Source organism: Salarias fasciatus, chromosome 18 (genome assembly GCF_902148845.1).
Source record: "Salarias fasciatus chromosome 18, fSalaFa1.1, whole genome shotgun sequence".
Taxonomy (NCBI): domain Eukaryota; kingdom Metazoa; phylum Chordata; class Actinopteri; order Blenniiformes; family Blenniidae; genus Salarias; species Salarias fasciatus.
This window is the reverse complement of record NC_043762.1, coordinates 10580544-10598153: the sequence shown is the minus strand read 5'-3', so window position 1 is coordinate 10598153 and position 17610 is coordinate 10580544. Positions and strand designations below refer to the sequence as shown.

Below are 17610 nucleotides of genomic sequence, written 5' to 3'. Positions count from 1 at the left end.
TGGGTTTTATGCTGTACAATGTCCAGGTCAGCTCTAAGTATATATTCAGACTTTTACTTTCAGTGTTTCAGTTCAACAGATCAACACTCCAGCGTGATGATGAGCTCCCAGAGTCGCCGCAGACTATCCAATAAATCGTTCTCTCTCTACCTGCAGTCGTCCCGACAGGCTGGCAGGCGATGCTGTGGACGGATATCCGCTGTGCTGCGATAACTGTTGCTTTTTCATTTTCAGGTTTGCTTTCTTCACACAGATGCAACCAGTTCGAACTTGTTCTCAGGTGGCGGTCAGCCAGAGGACAACTGGGAAATGGAGGGACGAGGCTGGTTTAGTGACCTGGTTACAAAAATGATTCCCAGCAAGAAATTACAGCACAGGCTTCTCATTGCACTTTTACAAAGGGGTGAACCAACAATACCACATAAATCAGACTTTACAGCAGCTCATATCATTAGCATTGGCTTTATGTTTAGATTGTAGTAATTTTAGCTTTGTGAAAATAAACATCAGTGATGCTCGGTGTCACAGCAAAGAAACCTTTAAAGTTTGAATTGAAACTTCATCGTGGCACTTATTCACCAGCCTGGTCCACTTAAGATGAAAATGTCCCCCTGAACTGAAACCAACTGAACAATAATAAAAGAATTAAACAGTGGTAGATGAGCGAGTTTCTTTTCAACCCAGTCGCTACTTTTGCTCATCACGCCTCCACCTGCCCAGCATACATCCAGATAAAAGCTTCTGGACAGTAATCTACGCACTGCACTCCTCTTTTCCCTTCCTGTCTCTGTTGCTTCTGGTAAGAGGAGCTTTTCAGCTTTTAAAGCTGATAGAAATCTATTTGAGGTCAGCCATGTGCCGGGAGAGGCTCACAGGACCAGTGCTGGATTCAACAGCGTGTAATGTTTGAAAGGTCTTCAGACATGGAAGACACAGTCTCTGTGTTTGCACAAGCCAAGGTCAACAAGTAGTGATTATTTTTGACTACATTTGAAAAGAACCATGGGTATAAACATGAGAGGGCCCCCATAGTGACTCCTGCCTGGGGCCCAAAGAATGTCAAGAAACGCCCCTGAGAAGCAGGAGGCTCAAACTTCAGTGATCCTGCATGAAAATCACTGATAAAACCGCTGATTGTATTGATTATGACTGATGACAATAGACGCAAAATTTTGGTTTATTTTTGGTTTATTGTGATTGTTGATCTTTCATTGTTCTATTTTAATCATTATGCAATTGCAAATGTGCCCATTGACCTTTAACTACACTGTTTTGTCCATCTCCGTGACGCCTCTGATACGTTCTGAATGAATAATCAGTTCACGGTCTCTAACTGAACGCTCCTTAAATAATTTAGCCATTTACGCATCGCTCAGAAATAACCACAATGGCATTAACACGTTTCAAGAAAACGGACTTCCTCCTCCTGAATATCTCCCACATTTGTGTCACCAAAAAGAAAAAAAGGAAAGACCAGGATTCGGCGCATTCGGACCGTTGAGCATTATCTGGTCAGTGGGACAAACCGCCGGATGTAGGTCATTTAATACCGAGCGAATAAAGCCTTCCTTCTCTCTCCGCGCCTGAGCTCGGATGGTTCATGTGGTCACTGTCCACACCTTGTACCAGACCCGCATGCCAACGTGGGTTCGCGTGCTCATTTTTCGCCCTCCACCCCCTTCCCCGCCTCCTCCAGCCTGCGCTGTTACGCGCGCGTCGGGAGCGCACAGAGGGCGCACCGGTCGGAGTCAGTCCGCTGTTCGCTCTTCTGTCGGAGCGGCCGCTCGCTCGCTCGCTCGCTCGCTGCCGTGTTGCGCGCAGCAGCATCTAGGAGCAGGATTTTTTTTTTCTTTTTTTTAAGCGGGGGGAGTGGAAATTCCGCTGTTACTTTTACGAGTCTCCGCATATTTTCTGACATTTTTCGCTGTGGCGGTCAGTCAGCCAGTCAGTCGCTGCGAGCGGAGAGAGAGAGTGAATACAGAAAAAAGATCTGGAGAGCGGAGCTCCGATGTTCCCCGCGGGTGGTTTCCAGTGAATTTGTGATTTCTCCGATTCTTTTTTTTCCCCCCTCACTTGGAAGTATGTCTCTCGTCTGTGTTTGGTGTCAGAAGTGAGAGGCTGGAGCGAAAATCGGAGGCGCACAGCTGCCACTTTTGGATTTTTTTGGTGTGATTTCGTTTTTTTTTTTTTCCCCTTCTGCGTTTGGATTATTATTTTATTTTCTCTCACCGGGAGATGATGGCAAGTTGCTCCCTGCCAGACGCGGGGCTCCGGTGCTGAAGCTTCGCAGGATGCTGGGGACCCTACAACAACCAGACCCCGCACTTTGAGACACATTCCGCTTCGTTTTTATTCCCTCTGTGGACCTAAAGTCCTCTCGGACCGTCATTTTTTCCCCCCTCTTTCTGATTTTAATTCACACGATGTCTGCGTTGTACTACCTATTAAGGGTGCGTAGTGGATTGCTATTGTTCCTTTTCACCCAAGTCATCCTGGTTGCCTCGTTGACTCAGACTGGTAGGTGTTGACTGAATACATGTGGCTTGACAACAGGCTGCCTGGCTTAATATTGATCCATTTTGCATCATTTTTGCACCATTGTTGCCGCCTCACCTGTTATGCCTCGGATTCCCCTTTGAGGGATTGTGTCTGCAGGGGTTCAAGTTAGTGCATGTAAATGTAGTTTTTTGCGTTAATAACGACGTTGCGCACAATTATCCAAGAAAACGCTTTTACATAGCGACGGGAGAAGAGTTGCCTCGTGATTAGCCATATAGTCGAGATTATAATAAGAATAAATCGTTCTAAATGGGGAAGATTACACATCTTTGCGGTCTTATGGCTTCATTCATCGGCGCGTGCTGCTGTCGGAGCCGGACCCAGAGAACAGGCAATTTATTCAGTCATTCACAAAGAAGATGAGATTTAATCATCCTGCCTGTGCCTCACCTTCAGTAGACTAATCACACCTTGCGACGGCAAAAAGCCTCACTTTTACACCACACATTATTCTCAAATAGTGTAATCCTAAAGTTTTAGCACCTTTTTTTTTTTTTTTTTTTTAAAGAGATTCGTGTTGTGTGAAACCATTGTTCCAATGTGCAGATGAGTTCTTGGCACAGGTTTTTTTTTTTTTATTATTCTGTGTTCAAAGCTGGGATTTTTTTTTCTTTATCTGTCTCTAGTAGTGAATATTTGGATTTATGAGCTCCACAAGTCTCCACTCCCCACCTGCGCTCAGACTTTTACGCACAAATAGCGCCATCAGTCAACATTTTGCGCGCACCTCAGGGCTCCGAGCGTCAGTTTATTTCCTCTAACTGAGCAACTTTATGTCTTCAGATAAATGCGGGGGGAATATAGAGATCCACACCGCGGACTACCTGACCTCCCCGGGCTACCCGGGAGCCTACCCGCCCTCTCAGCAGTGCGTGTGGGTCATAACCGCCCCGGAGCCGGGCCAGAAGATCCTCATCAACTTCAATCCGCATTTTGATCTGGAGGACAGAGACTGCAAGTAAGAGTTCACACTCCCCACTCTCTCGTCTCTTCTCACGCCCTCTCTCTCTCTCTCTCTTTCTCTCTCTCTCTCCTCAATCCTGCCCGGATACAGTGTGAAACTCTGCCACCTATTGGTGAAGGAGGCATCACATCTGCTGGGATGGGGGGGTATAGCAGAGGCCACTGGCAGCTGGACTTCAGGGGAAACCTGTGGTGTCATGGGTTTTTGTAATCCATACTTGATGAGGAGGAGGAGGAGGAAGTGGGGGGGCTTCTGAGGCTGTTTGCCCCTCGGCTGTTCTGCTTTTGGCTCGGTTTGAGAGGAATTTAAACTCAGCAAAACTTGATTGATGGAGTTCCGTTTGCTCATCGTCGGAGCGGAGAAATTGTGTTTGCCTTTCATTTAGAGGTAGAGCTCACCTGTTTGTGTTTGGAGGATATATTTCTGGCTTTTCCTCTGTTTGCAGGAGCAGAACGAGGCTCAGATTTGATTTTAGGAATTAGAGGAACTGCTGCCACGTCAGGATCTTGAAGGATGTTTGAATAGATGTTGCTTTTTCAGCTCATTCCTGTTGATCCATCGTTATATTCCAGGCACCCACACAGTGGTGCGGTGGTTATCAGACTGTTCTCCTCCGTGTGGAGTTTGCATGTTCTCCTTTGGTTGTGTTCATATTTTCTAGATACATTTGAGACTATCTGGTGATGACTCTGAATTGTCCCAGACTACAGCGACCGATTGTCTTCCTGCCTTTTCTGCATCTGACCTGACAGTTGAGCGTATCTACGCACATGTGGTCGGAGACGTGGATCACAGCTGTTTACTTTCCAGAAAGTTTATATAAAATGCTTTTTTCCCACATTTTGTCAAGCGTGTTGACAGTTTCCACAGCTTCAACAGTCTGATGAAGCCGTGCGCAACATTTGAAAAACCTTGTCATCCAACTTGTTGCTCATCTCTGCTTGTGTGTGTGTGTGTGTGTGTGTGTGTGTGTGTGTGTGTGTGTGTGTGTGTGTCTTTGTGCATGACTGTGCAAAAACCTGTAAACAAGCGACCCCCCCATTCCCGACCCTTTCTCTTCAGCACAGAAACACACACTCGATTATGCGCTTCCACACAACAGCCCATGTGTTGCTCTCTCCCGTAAATAAACCCGCTTTTATGTCGGCTCCTCTGTCTGTTTTTTTTTTTTTTTAAAAGCTCCATAAACGGCTCCTGTGTAAATCACCGCTGGCCGTCCGGCGCTGTCTCACAGATGGGGTCCTCCAATACTATCGGATCACGTTTCACCGCCGAGGGACAAATAAACCATTAGTGCCCAGGACAGATAGTGGATATAGCGTGTCTTTTAGTGGATTATACACTTTCCACCGTGCTGCTAGCGAGGGAAGCGTCCACCTCGAAAGCTAATTTCGCCCGGGCTCTTTTTGTCAGATAACCCCGGGAGCAGTATATGTATGCAGAAACGCTGTTTAAGTACTTAATGAAATGCCATAAATCCTGGCAATAAAAGTTTTAGACAGTGGTTGGCACTGGAGTTCACCACCAGCAGAGTCTTATTGTCTCCTTAAATTACTTTTCCATAGGTTAATGTGCTGGAATGAGGCCGTTATGAAGTAAAATATTAGGGTCTCATCAGGGTTTATCACGAGCTAATCGTCTTGATATTTAACTGAGAGAGCAGGTCGGCTCCTGGCGCAGAGAAGTGACTGAGGATGCTCAGTTTAAGGTCAAACAATGGAAAATGTAAAGGTGACTGCAAAACGCTGTGCGTCGGTGGGTTTGGGGTCAAGAGAGCCGACATTTCGGAGAGGGAATCGAACCGGCCGCGGATCCGCGGTGCGACCACCCTGCAGCTTCCTCGGCATCCCAGCTGTTTTGGTTCGGGGCCTCCGCTCTGCTCGGCCGGTTTCATTATTTGTTGTGCGAGTTTGCGTTGGATGATGATGATGGGGCGCAGCCGCGGAGCTCCACGGCTTGGCAGGGGCCGCTGTTATTTTTGGGTTTGAGTCAAACCTTCTAAATATGCCCGTTAAAGGAGGGGGGGGGGCTTGAACCTTCAGCCAGACCACAGTCCTGCTTGGAACAGTCCTGGGATGAAGTCTTGGTTTGGGTTTGCTGATGGTGGGCACGGTGTGAGCTTTAGACACCGGAGCTCGACTGAAAACTCCGAAGTTTTTCCGCAAGTAAGCTGAACCAGTAAAAAAGTGCCTTAATAATCTTTGAATTTAAACATTAAAGATTGTCTCTGTTGTGGTGCAGAATATACATTATGAATATGTCTATTTTTTTGCAAAAACTAAACAATTTCTCCTAAAAATGACGAAAATCTCAACAAAGAAAACAATTTTAATCAAACCATCTGGTGCTAAATACAGTGAAATTTCCAAAAAACTGTTGCATTCTGCATGTTTTTACAAACCTGTCTCTTTTAAGCTAGTGTGATAGCAGTGAGGCAGCTCTATCTCATGGTAGCATCACTGATCTCGGGCCTTATGTGTGACCGGCCTGCTTTAACGCCAGTATTAAGCATTTCTATATGCCCATCATGCATGATGAAACGCACTAAAAAGCATTATACTGACTAAAACTAGACATATTTCACCACTTCTCATTGGATTCTTTTGTAAAAAATTGGCTCAATGATATGTGTAGTTTAACACAAATGGCTTGCTGAACGATTAAAAAACTTTCACATTTAATTCAGCACCTCTCAATGTTCAGCATAACAGTTTAAGCACATTACAGATGATTGTCTCAATAAGCAGTCAGTTGGATTGTAGAGTTTGCATGGGAATACAAGCGAATACATGCAGTTGGTTCTGGTTCAAGCAAGTAGGGACTTGGAAAGTTACCAGTTCACAAAGTTCCACTTCCAAGTTCACTTGGACTAGACGAAAAACTAACTGTGCTACAAACTGTTTGCACATTTTTTTGGGTGGTTTTATTGAATGGTGAACCGTTAAATAGTGATTATCTCACTTTCATTTCTCCACGAGCCAAGGTGATATTTTCAGATTAGCTTGTTCTTACCCCCCAAATAAATGTAAAAAAAAAAAAATCAGTGAACAATCGGAGGAGAAGCAGGAAATTCTCACATTCAAGGAGTTGAAAACAAAAACAAACTATTGTTGGATTTCTTTTTTTTTTCTCTTTTTGAAAATGGCAGAACCGATGAAGTGCCGACCAGAACGGCTGCCAGTTTCTTGTCTGTCGAGCAGCTAATCAGCTAATCTTTGAGACGAAACACAAAGCGAAGCCCCGCAGCCATCCACTCGTCCGCCTGGTAACACTGCTTCTTTTGTGTCTTGTTCTCATAGATTTGGCATCTCTGCTGGGAGTATCAAACCACTGAGATTGAGGTCACAAGACAGGGTTTTTTCAACATTGTACTCGCCCGTTTCAAGCGCCTCGGATATTCCGTCCTAATTGAGATTTATTGTTGGGAGAAACCAACCCCTCCCCTCCGCTCCTTCGTCGGATACCGTGCTTCAGCTTGCCCATTTCTCCCAGTACCGTAATTAAATTATTGGACCAAAACGGAACAAACATGTTCCCCGTGCTGTGAAACATGTCTGCCGTTAACTCAGCCAAACAACGCCGGCATCCACCGGCCAGACTCCGGGCCCGCATCTCCCACATCCCCGCCGCAAAATACCGTCCCCGTGCAAACGCCGTGACACCGGGTTTGTAATTATCATGTGTAATTACAGCATTTTTTAAAGATCCATATTTGTTCGCATGTGTTTTTCTCAAGAGGTGATTCAGAGGAGCCAAAAATAAAGTAGAAGTACAAGTAATGGTTCTGAATTTAGTACAGTTTTGAACTGGGAAAAAAATCTTTATATATTAAAAGGGAAAAGAATCAATTCGGGGAAAAGATAACATGACTGCATGGATCATTGGAAAGTCTTCTGGCAGCAGGCAGACACACACAGGGCTTCCATCACAGCAGCAACGCTTGCGTGGAGAGTTGTGTGTGTGTGTGTATCTCATTTTCTATACATCTGGGTAAGTTGTAGAGATATTTGAGAGCGTGTTGGATACACTGATTGCTATGTGCATAACCCAATTTGTGCCTGCATATTACATTTTGTGTGTGTGTGAAATATGTTTTGTGTGTGTTCAGAGACGTGTGTGGGCCTGGAAATGTCATGGTGGGCCTCTCACTCACTCAGTTGGGTTTTTTTTTTTTTTTTTTTGATAGAAAACTTCTTTTCCTGCCATGACAGGCAGGAAAAGTCTTTAAGATGAGTTAAGGTGCCCTCAGTAAGGACTGGCAGGCTCAGCTGGAGTGCTCACTGATTCCAGTCATAATATTATGGAATACAACCCGGGAGAGTGAGTCTGCAAATCCAGACTGAGGGCATCAAAAAACCCAATTTATGGATAAACATCAGCAAAAGGGAAGCAGGATTGAGTCTGATTTTTCCTATTTGTTTGGTCATTTCCTGGGCCCGATTGGAGGCTCTCGTGGGCTGTTTTTCGGCCCACGTGCCCTTTGTTTGACAACCTAGACTGTGCTGTAGGCAAACACCCATCAACATATTAAATCTTCACCCTCAGCTCCATCCCGATTTTATTTGTAGCATGATGATGTTGGAATAATCAAAATATAATAAACTTGACGGATGAAGCTGAATGTTTTGGTTCAGTAAATCGATCTTCGGTTCATCTGGCCACTGCGAGCCCTGGAAAACAGTCGGGCCGGGCGAGAACTCCCAACCACGACCTTTTCCTTCCACCAACTCTCAAGTGACGAATTGTGCACTCGGCGAACAGACGCGGAGCAGTAACACTTTTTTCTTCAGACACATTAGGATCTGCCGGCTCCGCCGCCGAAAGCCAATCTGGAGCGGCACCAGAAATGAGCCTTGTCTCACGTCCACGGCCTGAAATAGCAACGGCCGACGAAGCAAGATCCCCGCGGAGCGCGGCAAAATAGAGCAGAGGCAACGGCCGAGGAACACGCGTCGGTGGCCGGATAATTCGGGACATCTTTTTAGAAGTTGGCTGAACTGTTTCCGCCTACACGAGGCTGCACTGGCACACTCCGCTACACACACACACACACACACAGCTCAAACTTTCTGTCACTTACAGTCTGCTTCTCGTGCAAAGCCTCGGACACACGGCGGGAGAATCCAGGCTTTGTCCTTTTGTAGCCTGGGACAGACTTTTTTTCTTTCACGTGGACGAATGGTTGAACCTGTTTACTGTATATAGCACAGGCAGGATATAGCCGACACAATAAAGGAACAACGTGACCTGCGAACAAGGTAAAAACCAGTACTTTAACCAGCGACGGTAAACAATCGCGTTAGGCCAAGGCCATCAGGAGACAGACGTCCAGTCGTTTATGCAAATAACAGAGCAGCTGCGTCGCAACGTGTTTTATAAGAGCAGCAATTCTGACCAAAATCAACAAATCCGAGGCCGGTTTCTGCACGTACTCTTCTCTGGAAACTAACTTTCACTCGCTTGGCACAAAACAACACGACCTTCAAACCGTCACCGCATGTTTTATCAATTAAACAAATTCACTGCCGTTATCAGAATCCGCGGCCAAATGATTGTAATCATGGAAATTGCAAAGCTGCTTTTCAGTTAAAACTCTTGTCGTTGCCATTTTTTTGTGGGTGTAGTGATTCCGAGGAGCGCGGCGACTTGTGGTGAAGATCCAATTTATTACCACGCCGTCGTATCGGCCTGTAATAGATGGACCGAACAGAAACCAGTAAGTGAGAGTAAAGCCCACAAATTGAAACGCGGCCGACGAGGCAGGGTGAGGAAAAGTGGGTACAGCTGAGAAGATAATTACAGCAGTAAATCACACAGTAACCGCAATGTGCGGACCATCTCATGATCATAAATAACAGTGCAAGAGTATCTGAAAGGAGGGTTTTCTTCACTTTGAAGCCATCCATCCATTTTCTCAGCTTCGCTTTCTATTTTTGTTGCATCTTGACATTTAAGGTACAGACACACACAAAAAAAAATCTGCATGTTAAAGAAGTGACGCCGGCGAGAAACAGCAGGAGAAACCTCTGAAAATAAATAAATAAAAGAGGAAGATGCTATAAATTCCTCCCTGTGAGTGTGATGAAAGGACCAGTCGCTCCTTACGATACGTCCTGAGGCACCAACAAAAAAAAAAAAAAAAAGTTTCATATAGTGGCGACAGTCACAGGACCGACATCTCAGCGCCTGGAGGCGTCACATGAATGGAAACACACACTCGGACGACGTCTGTGTGTCGATACGGTGGTCAGATGTTTACGACGATGGTCTGAATGGGCCGATTCGCATGAAGTCAAAGAACCGGAGTCACAAGAGTCGAGAATTTCAAATGTGACTCCGTCGTTGAGGATTATTGTGATTGGATGGATCGATGGATGGATCAGTGGATTGGTTAGATGGATGATCAGTGAAAGGACTGTTGGATGATAAACAAAAGAATACAAACATGGATGGATGTGTGTAAAAATAATGAATGGCTGAATTAATGATAAATGAATGGCAAAGTGAAAGATTGATGTTCTTATTAAAAATTAATGAATGGATGAGAAATTACAGAATGTCAGTTTGAACGAATAGATTTATGGCTGAAGAAAGAATGACGGAGGAACAAATATCTCATCCATTGATTTAATGATTCATAGCAATAAATTGAGAAACTGGAGCAGATGGATGCTGAATGTTGGATGTCAGGAAGACAAATGGCGGGATATAAATGTCATTGCAGTACAACAAAGAAAAGCAAAGAGCAAATAGAATAAATGATCGAATAAATGTATCAGTGGCTCGCTGGAGAATGACAACATGTATTGATAAAGAAAGGCCCCCGAGCAGATGGCGGACTTTGTTGGGATGTCTTGTGAACCAGCCTCGGCTGGCGACCCTGCAGTCTCCTGTTTAGTCTCGTGTTTGTGCCGCAGCGCAAGAAGAAGAAGAAGAAGAAGAAGAAGAAAAAAAAAATTGCCACATCACAAAATATTGACTGTAATCTGAATGTTTTTCATGTGGCTGCAGACTGAGGCGTTGCTTCAACCCGCAGTCCCGCGCTCGGCGCTCGGCCTCCATTTGCGGAGCGGCATGAAAACGTCGCCTCCAGATGGTTGTATTTTTCAGCTCCACAGCAGCCACACAAAACAGGAAGACGAAATGTGGTGTTGTCGCAGAGCGATTAGCCTGTGGCTCGCATCCAAAGAAATTTGAGGCGTGAGCTTTCGGAAATAATTCGCCTGTTTGTTCGGCTTTGTGTTCCTCTTGTTTGTCGCTTTGAAGTATAAAACAACCTCAAGAATTAGGTCAAGAAAAGACATTGGCTTTGTCCTCATGTCTGTGTTCTGAATGGAAATCTGTCTTATATAATATACTTGAATGGCAGTTCCCTAACTCCTCTATAAATTTGTCAAAGTGGAGACGTTGTAGTGTATTCTGAATGGTGGAGACATTTGGACATTCTGCAGGCTTTCAGTCCGGTTCGAACTTTAAAGGAGAGTTCCTCAAAACCAAGGTAACCTTTATAGCAGTCATTGAAAATAAACTGCGGGGCAGACTGTGATTTTGGTTGCTTGGATTGAGTTCTGCGGCGACTCGGATGAACAGACTTGCTCCAGTTTCAGCTGTCCGTCATGGTGGCGTCTGGCCGTGCGCTCGCAGATTCGTCTCATTTCATTTGGACGTAGCGTATCTTGCAGACAGCATCACGGTATTGGCTTCTTTAAGTTGGGAGTCAGAATACGTCCGCATCCGAGTCAAGACCAAGACCAGAGCATCGTAAGACCAAGACAAGTCCACGACTTTAAGATCCAAGACTGAGTCAAGCAGAGCAAGACGTTGAAGTTATGGTCTCGAGTGCTACAAAACACATCTCTAATCATAGAATATCATGATATTTTAGTATATTGATATTCTCACACCTCCACTTGTCTCTCCTCCACAAAGATCCAAAAACTTGTACCACATGAAACTTCTGGATCACGTCGTCCTTAAAGGAAGCAGTTGGAATGCACCTATGACAAACTTTTGACAAACTTTGGCTTCTTTTCTTAAATTAGAAGTTTCACTGAATTGCAGCAGGACTCCCACATTTCTCCCTTGTAATGCTGTCACAGACAAAAAAAAAAAAAAAAAAAACCCTGCAACTTTCATGAAATGAAGGGTGGGTATAAAGAAACGGATAAATGTGCTTTGTAGGAGTGTGATCTGTGAGATGAAAGGGACAGGGGCTGGACGGGAATAGAGAAAGGGAAGATAAAAAGAGATCAGGAGGGCAGAGAGACGCTGAGAGAGACAGCGGGCCGGGAGCTGGTAGGCATGGTCAATCTAATCCTGACCTCGGTGACAGACCTCTCGCTGTTCCTCCTCCTCCTGCTGCTGCCTCGGGCTCTTCTGTCACTTGTTTCATCCGGCCTCCCTCCTGCCTCCATCACTTTCTTTCTCTTCTCTCTCTCTCTCTCTCTCTCTCTCTCTCTCTCTCTCTCTCTCTCTCTCTCTCCGCACTCGTTATGCTTTCTCGTGCTCGCTCCGTCCTGTTTGCCTCCCGCTCTGCTTCTCCTCACCGTGATTTGACAAACGAAGGCGAACTCTGCGCAGAGAGAAACTGGAGCTCTTGGCTCCGTTCAGCAGAAAACCCAACGTGTTGACTGAGCGACCATTTCCCTACCTACAGCCGCCCCCCGGTTGTCTACATCCCAAACATGTTATCCCCCGTGGTCGAGCGCAGCGGTGAGATTTGTGAGTGTGACAGCTTAGATCAGAGGTTTTTCAAGTTGGGGTGGGGTGGGGGGGGGGGTTGGTAAGCTCCCTTCCACACAGCTCGGACCACGTTACACCTCAAACACACCCCCCGTCTCTCAGGACACACTCAGTCTCATGCCAGGTCGTCATTTTTAGTTGACTGCTCGACTCTCCTGACGTTGTAAACTATTATCGCTCTCGTCTGCTGGGATCCAGAGGTGATAGAAATCCTTCCCTCGGTGCAAATTCGGCTCCGTTTACATGTTTTCAAGCGAACACGAAAAGCTTTCTTTGCATTTTTGGTGTCTATTTATATGGCAGTGGTACTCAAAGCCAATGAAAATGCACGTTCTTAAAAACGGTTCACAAGATGGAACTTTTTGAAAACACTTTGACTGTGAAAATGGCGGAAAGCATCCATGCTAGATGGACCATAACAATGATTTTCTCCAGAGTGTCATTTTTCCCAGTCCATTTTCTTCTCAGACAGCAAACAAATCATGAAGGCAGAATGTGGAAGGTAAACTTTCACAAAGTCAAATCTGTTGGAAAATAAGAGCAAAAAAGAAGATTCGGAAAAGATTGAAAGAACCTCAGAGGGTAGAACACGGAATATACCTTCTAATTAACTTCGCAAACATAAATCATGAGGAACCAGTTGACGAAATGCATGACAAGGAAATAATTTTGCACAGAATCCAGTTCCAGAAACACCCTTTCCCAGTGTTAATTTTAAAGAAAAAACTAAGGAAAAGTTAAGAGACTGAATCAAAAGTGTTTTGAGCTGAAATGAACTGCTGAACTTTCCTGACCTGAACTCTCACAGTTCCTCCAGCCATTGTTATAATTGATTATTTATTACTAGTTAACCATTAACCTTGAGATTACCCAGCAGGGTAAATCACCAACTTCTCAAAGAAAGCTTTTCCCCTGGCTGTAAATACTAAAATTCAGGTAGAATTAACCAAACAAAGAGAACATGGCATTAGGATTTAAGTCTCTTCATACATTTCCGTGTATTTGAATACATTTTCTGACCTTTTATACAGTTTATACTACTACTGATCTTATTAATAACAATGATTAATTGATTATCAAGCAGTTTTCAAAGGAAGCTACAAAGTAAAAAAAAAGTAAAAAAAAAAAAAGATGAAAATCCTATATCTTTGTAATTAGAAGAAAATTCTGAATTTGTTTTGGATTAAATCTGGTTAAAGACCTCCTCCGTTATACAGTAGATGGGAGTCAGAGCGAAGGGTAAACCCTGGCCGCTGCAAACAGCTGAATCGTGTCTTTCAGCGGCAAATATTTGTCTAATGGAAGGAAAGTCCAGATTTGAATTTCACTATTGTTTCCACGACGTGAGTGAGTATTGTTTAGATGTGACTTTTTTTTTTTTAAACAATTACGGCCACAAACTCTGTAAACGGGCACGCACATATGGAAACACTGATATGTACTGTGCCACAATTATTCTTAATCATGTATATACAAATGCTCACACACACACACACAAAGAAAACACAACAAAAATAACAATTTACGGTGAACTTAATCAGACCTGCGGTGGATTCCCCACTCATCAACTCACAAACACACACTCACAAATGAAAACACATGTCAGATTAGATCCTTAAGGAGCAGATTAACAGGGGAGCGTGGGCGGAGGGGGGCACAGTCAGTGACGTCTCTCTCTCTCTCTCTCTCTCTCTGACACACACACACATACATACACACACACCCTTGCACAGCTGCAATCCCAGGATTTACAGGATCCCCTGATGCAGTCCAGATGTGGTCAAAGTAACACATATGCTGCCTTGCATGACAAAGGGGCATCGGTCAGAGTAAACAGTCGGATTTTACAGTGATGGAAAAGCTTGTTTTCCACCGTTTCCATTTACAGCATCTTTTGGCTGTCATGTGATCTGCTGCAGAAGCTGAATTTATGAACTTATGCATTTATGATCCAGTGCATGACGACAACAGATGTTGCTGGGCTGTTGTTCGAATGTTTTGTTGTTGTTTTTTCAAAGATTAATTTAAGCAGAAAGAGGGTACACAGCTCAGGTAAATGCAAAATAATTTACCGGATTATCATTAAGTAAATGTAATGGTTTTAATTCTATCACCCCAAAACCATAAATGGAGGATTGATGGAATAATCAGAATTCTTTCATCTTTGCTGGATGAAGTCAAAAGAAATTAGTGGATGCATTTCAGATTGTAGATAAGAGGATTCTGAAGATTTTGGATGAGGGGCGTTTAGTTCAAGGACCACGTAAAGCCCAGTTTCTTCTTGAGTGGACCAGACCAGCAATAAAATAGAACTATAATAACCTTTAAATTAAAACTTTAGATTTTTTTCCTTTGTTGTGGTGCACAGTTTACGTGATGAAAATATCTATAGCTTCACAAAAAACAATTATGACAGAAAATAAGTCATGAGTTTTAGTTTTGCGTTATGTCCGCTACTCTAAAGAGATTTGTTTAAAAAAGAAAAGCACGTCTTCTTAGAGATTTTTAGAATTTGGCAGTTTGGTGTGCCAAATTAGAGCTTCTTGTAGACCACTGTTGGTCCACAGGTCTTATGTTTGACACCCCAGTTTTCGAGGTTTAACTAAACCTAATTTCTTCTCTCATATCACAGCAGATCTTCATCATCACGTGCTTCAAAACTAAATTTTTTGGTCCTCTGCATTTTCCTCCTGGTTTTACATAAGAATCTAATTTAAACTGTTTTTTTTTTTTTTTTTTTTCTGGCCTGCTTCAGCAGTGTTCACACCTCAGCGAAGCTCTGAAGGCAAACAGCCCAGAAAAAAAAAAAAATCTGTCCACTTGGCTCAAGTGTGAAGCTGGCCCTGCATGAACTTTAAAGTCCCTATAAATGGACTGCATTAAAGAGTTTGTCTTTGTTCGGCTTTTTTCGTGAAGGCACTTAGCAGAAATCTTACTGTGTAATGATAAAAGATTAAGAGGAAGCGAGAGAGAGAAACTAAAGCCTTGACCTACTTCTGTCTGTGTCAAATCCTTAGAAATCAAACTGGCCTACATTTTTGGTCCCAAAAGTCACAAGATACCAAATAATCTACCAAATATTAGCATCTGTGGCTGATGGAGACAGAGAAGTGATAGTAAGTCCTGGAGCAGGTCAGTGTCACCACACCCGGGCTGGAGGTCAGTCCTTGAGGGACGACCAGCCGTCTTCTGGATTCTTTGTCCCTTTTTTTTTTTTTTTTTTAAATATGCGTAACAGAACCGCGCCTCCAATGGAGCCAAATGGTTGTTGAGCAGCTGGATGGACAATAAAGTCTTTTTTCTTCCTCGGCATGCAGTGGAATTTGTTCTGTCTGTGCAGAAACGCCCAAGGGTGACCTCCCTGCGAGACATGTAGGTAGCAGATACGCTCGCACGCACATCTTGTGGGCAGATGATGAGCAGACTTAAACGTGTGGGAGGAATACGCACACCCACACGCATGCACGTATACACCGGCAAGCAGAAACCAAACAAACTTGCCTGAATGCAACAGACAACGAAGGCAGTCGGTCTGATGACCCAAATCTTTGAGGTCAACTCGGCCGAGAACAAAACCTGGAGCTGATGAAGCTGCACTTGAGCAGAGTTTGTTTCCAGACTGGCGTTCAGACTGTATCTGTGTTGTTTCTGGGAGCTCTGAGGCGAACGGCGAGCAGCCACAGTGTTTCATTGGATCCGGTTTCTCAGGAAATGGACACGTCTGAGCAAAAAAACTCACATTCATCAATAGACCCCATTCACACCACCATCACTTTCAAATCGTAAGCTGCAATAAATTAGCTTTCAATGCATTTTATTTGCGTTCATGCTGTGCATGTCCACATATTCAGCCAATCAAATGGAGACCTGTTGCCCTAGATTCCTGCCCACTTAGTGTATATGGATGTGTGAAGTATTTGAACTAGTGCTGACAATTTTTTTAATCGTAATAATTAATTAATGGTGATTAATCGATGTAGGGCTGTCAACAATATTTTTTTTTAAGTTGTGATCAAAACTCATTTTACTGTCATTGGGATGTTGTTTTCATTTCTGTGCAGTACAGGTGAATCATGAGGATTAGATTACATCACATTACATTTAAGAGGATTACATTCTTCATTTGATGCCTGATAAGTTCACAAAAGATGTGATTAATCACAATTTTAAAAAGTTCATTGTTGACAACCATCCAGCAATTAATCGCCATTAATGTGATTAAAACTAAGCACTAACTTAAACCAACCACTATTAAAGCATAAAGACATTAACATCATCGGCGTATGTGCAAATCATACCACTCATTCAGCTGTGTAAGAATGGAAAAGACTGGATGTTTCCGGCCGCTCTTAGCTTTTCTTGACAAATGGTTCTGCAGTGTGAAATGATTTCCCCCCACAAGGAGCATTTTTCTGTTTCATCTGGCCCTTGTGAGGCTGTGTGCAATCTGCACGACACGTTTGATAGTTAAATTAGTACCAACTGTGTCGGAATCTCAAATTAATGACATGCGGCTCTTGTAAAACCTGTCTCTCATCCTTTCACTCGTCCCGCTACAGTCTGAAGCAATCCTCAAAATTTGGTCTGTTTATGTTTTTATTACTGAAAAGCTACTTTTACAAATGGGCTCATATCTCCATTGGAGTTTTTAGTTCCAGCTCCAGCAGGAAGCCCCGTTTGGCGAAGCAGTTTCTCTGAGACAGATTCAGTGCGAGCGAACGTTTGCTCTTTATCTTTGGATCTGTCTGTCAGCCAGCCTCAAGTCGTTGCTGCGCTGCAGCCGCCCCTGCTGGGGTTTCTGAGTTTGCGGCTGAATAGAGCCCGGGTAATTAATGTCACATGTTTGGTGGAAGGAGAGAGGTGAACCTATAGCCAGGCGGGTCCCCACGTGAATGCAGATGAACTTGTCGAGGGCTCAGCACATGTCAGAGTGCAGTGGAAGTGACACCGTGTTTATTGCTTTGCCCTTAAATCACTTTAGAGGAGTGTGGATTGAGTGCTGGTTGACAAAGGGCCTTTTTCCTCCCAATTCTCTCAGGTACGCACTGCGAAGTTTTTGCCTTTCTCTGGATTCAGACTCGAAAACGCCCTTCTGTGTTTATTTAAGTGTAAAGTTACCCAGACAGACTCAGGATGTAGCAAATTTTATGAAGGTGATTCAACTCTTTTCCTTCTTACCAAGGAAAAAGTTCTTTTTGTGTGTGTGTGTGTGTGTGTGTGTGTGTGTGTGTGTGTGTGAGTAAAGCTAAACCGATGCTATTTTCCAAGTGACAGAAGTCTGAGCCTCTTAGAAACATTTCTACTCTCTGGAATATAAACTTTGACTTTCATTCTTTTTAAGGTTT

General features: G+C 43.9%; 1 protein-coding gene across 1 annotated transcript in view; it reads left to right on the top strand.

Annotated features, from left to right (window-relative positions):
- The first annotated feature begins 1852 nt into the window (after positions 1–1852).
- The window catches only part of LOC115404871 (neuropilin-1a-like), a 70077-nt gene continuing 54319 nt past the window's right edge, over positions 1853–17610 (top strand). The window contains exons 1-2 of the mRNA XM_030114209.1: positions 1853–2517; positions 3343–3517. Of these exons, the coding sequence (XP_029970069.1) occupies positions 2424–2517; positions 3343–3517 (269 nt within the window). The 5' untranslated portion in view covers positions 1853–2423. The remainder of the gene's footprint in view (positions 2518–3342; positions 3518–17610) is intronic.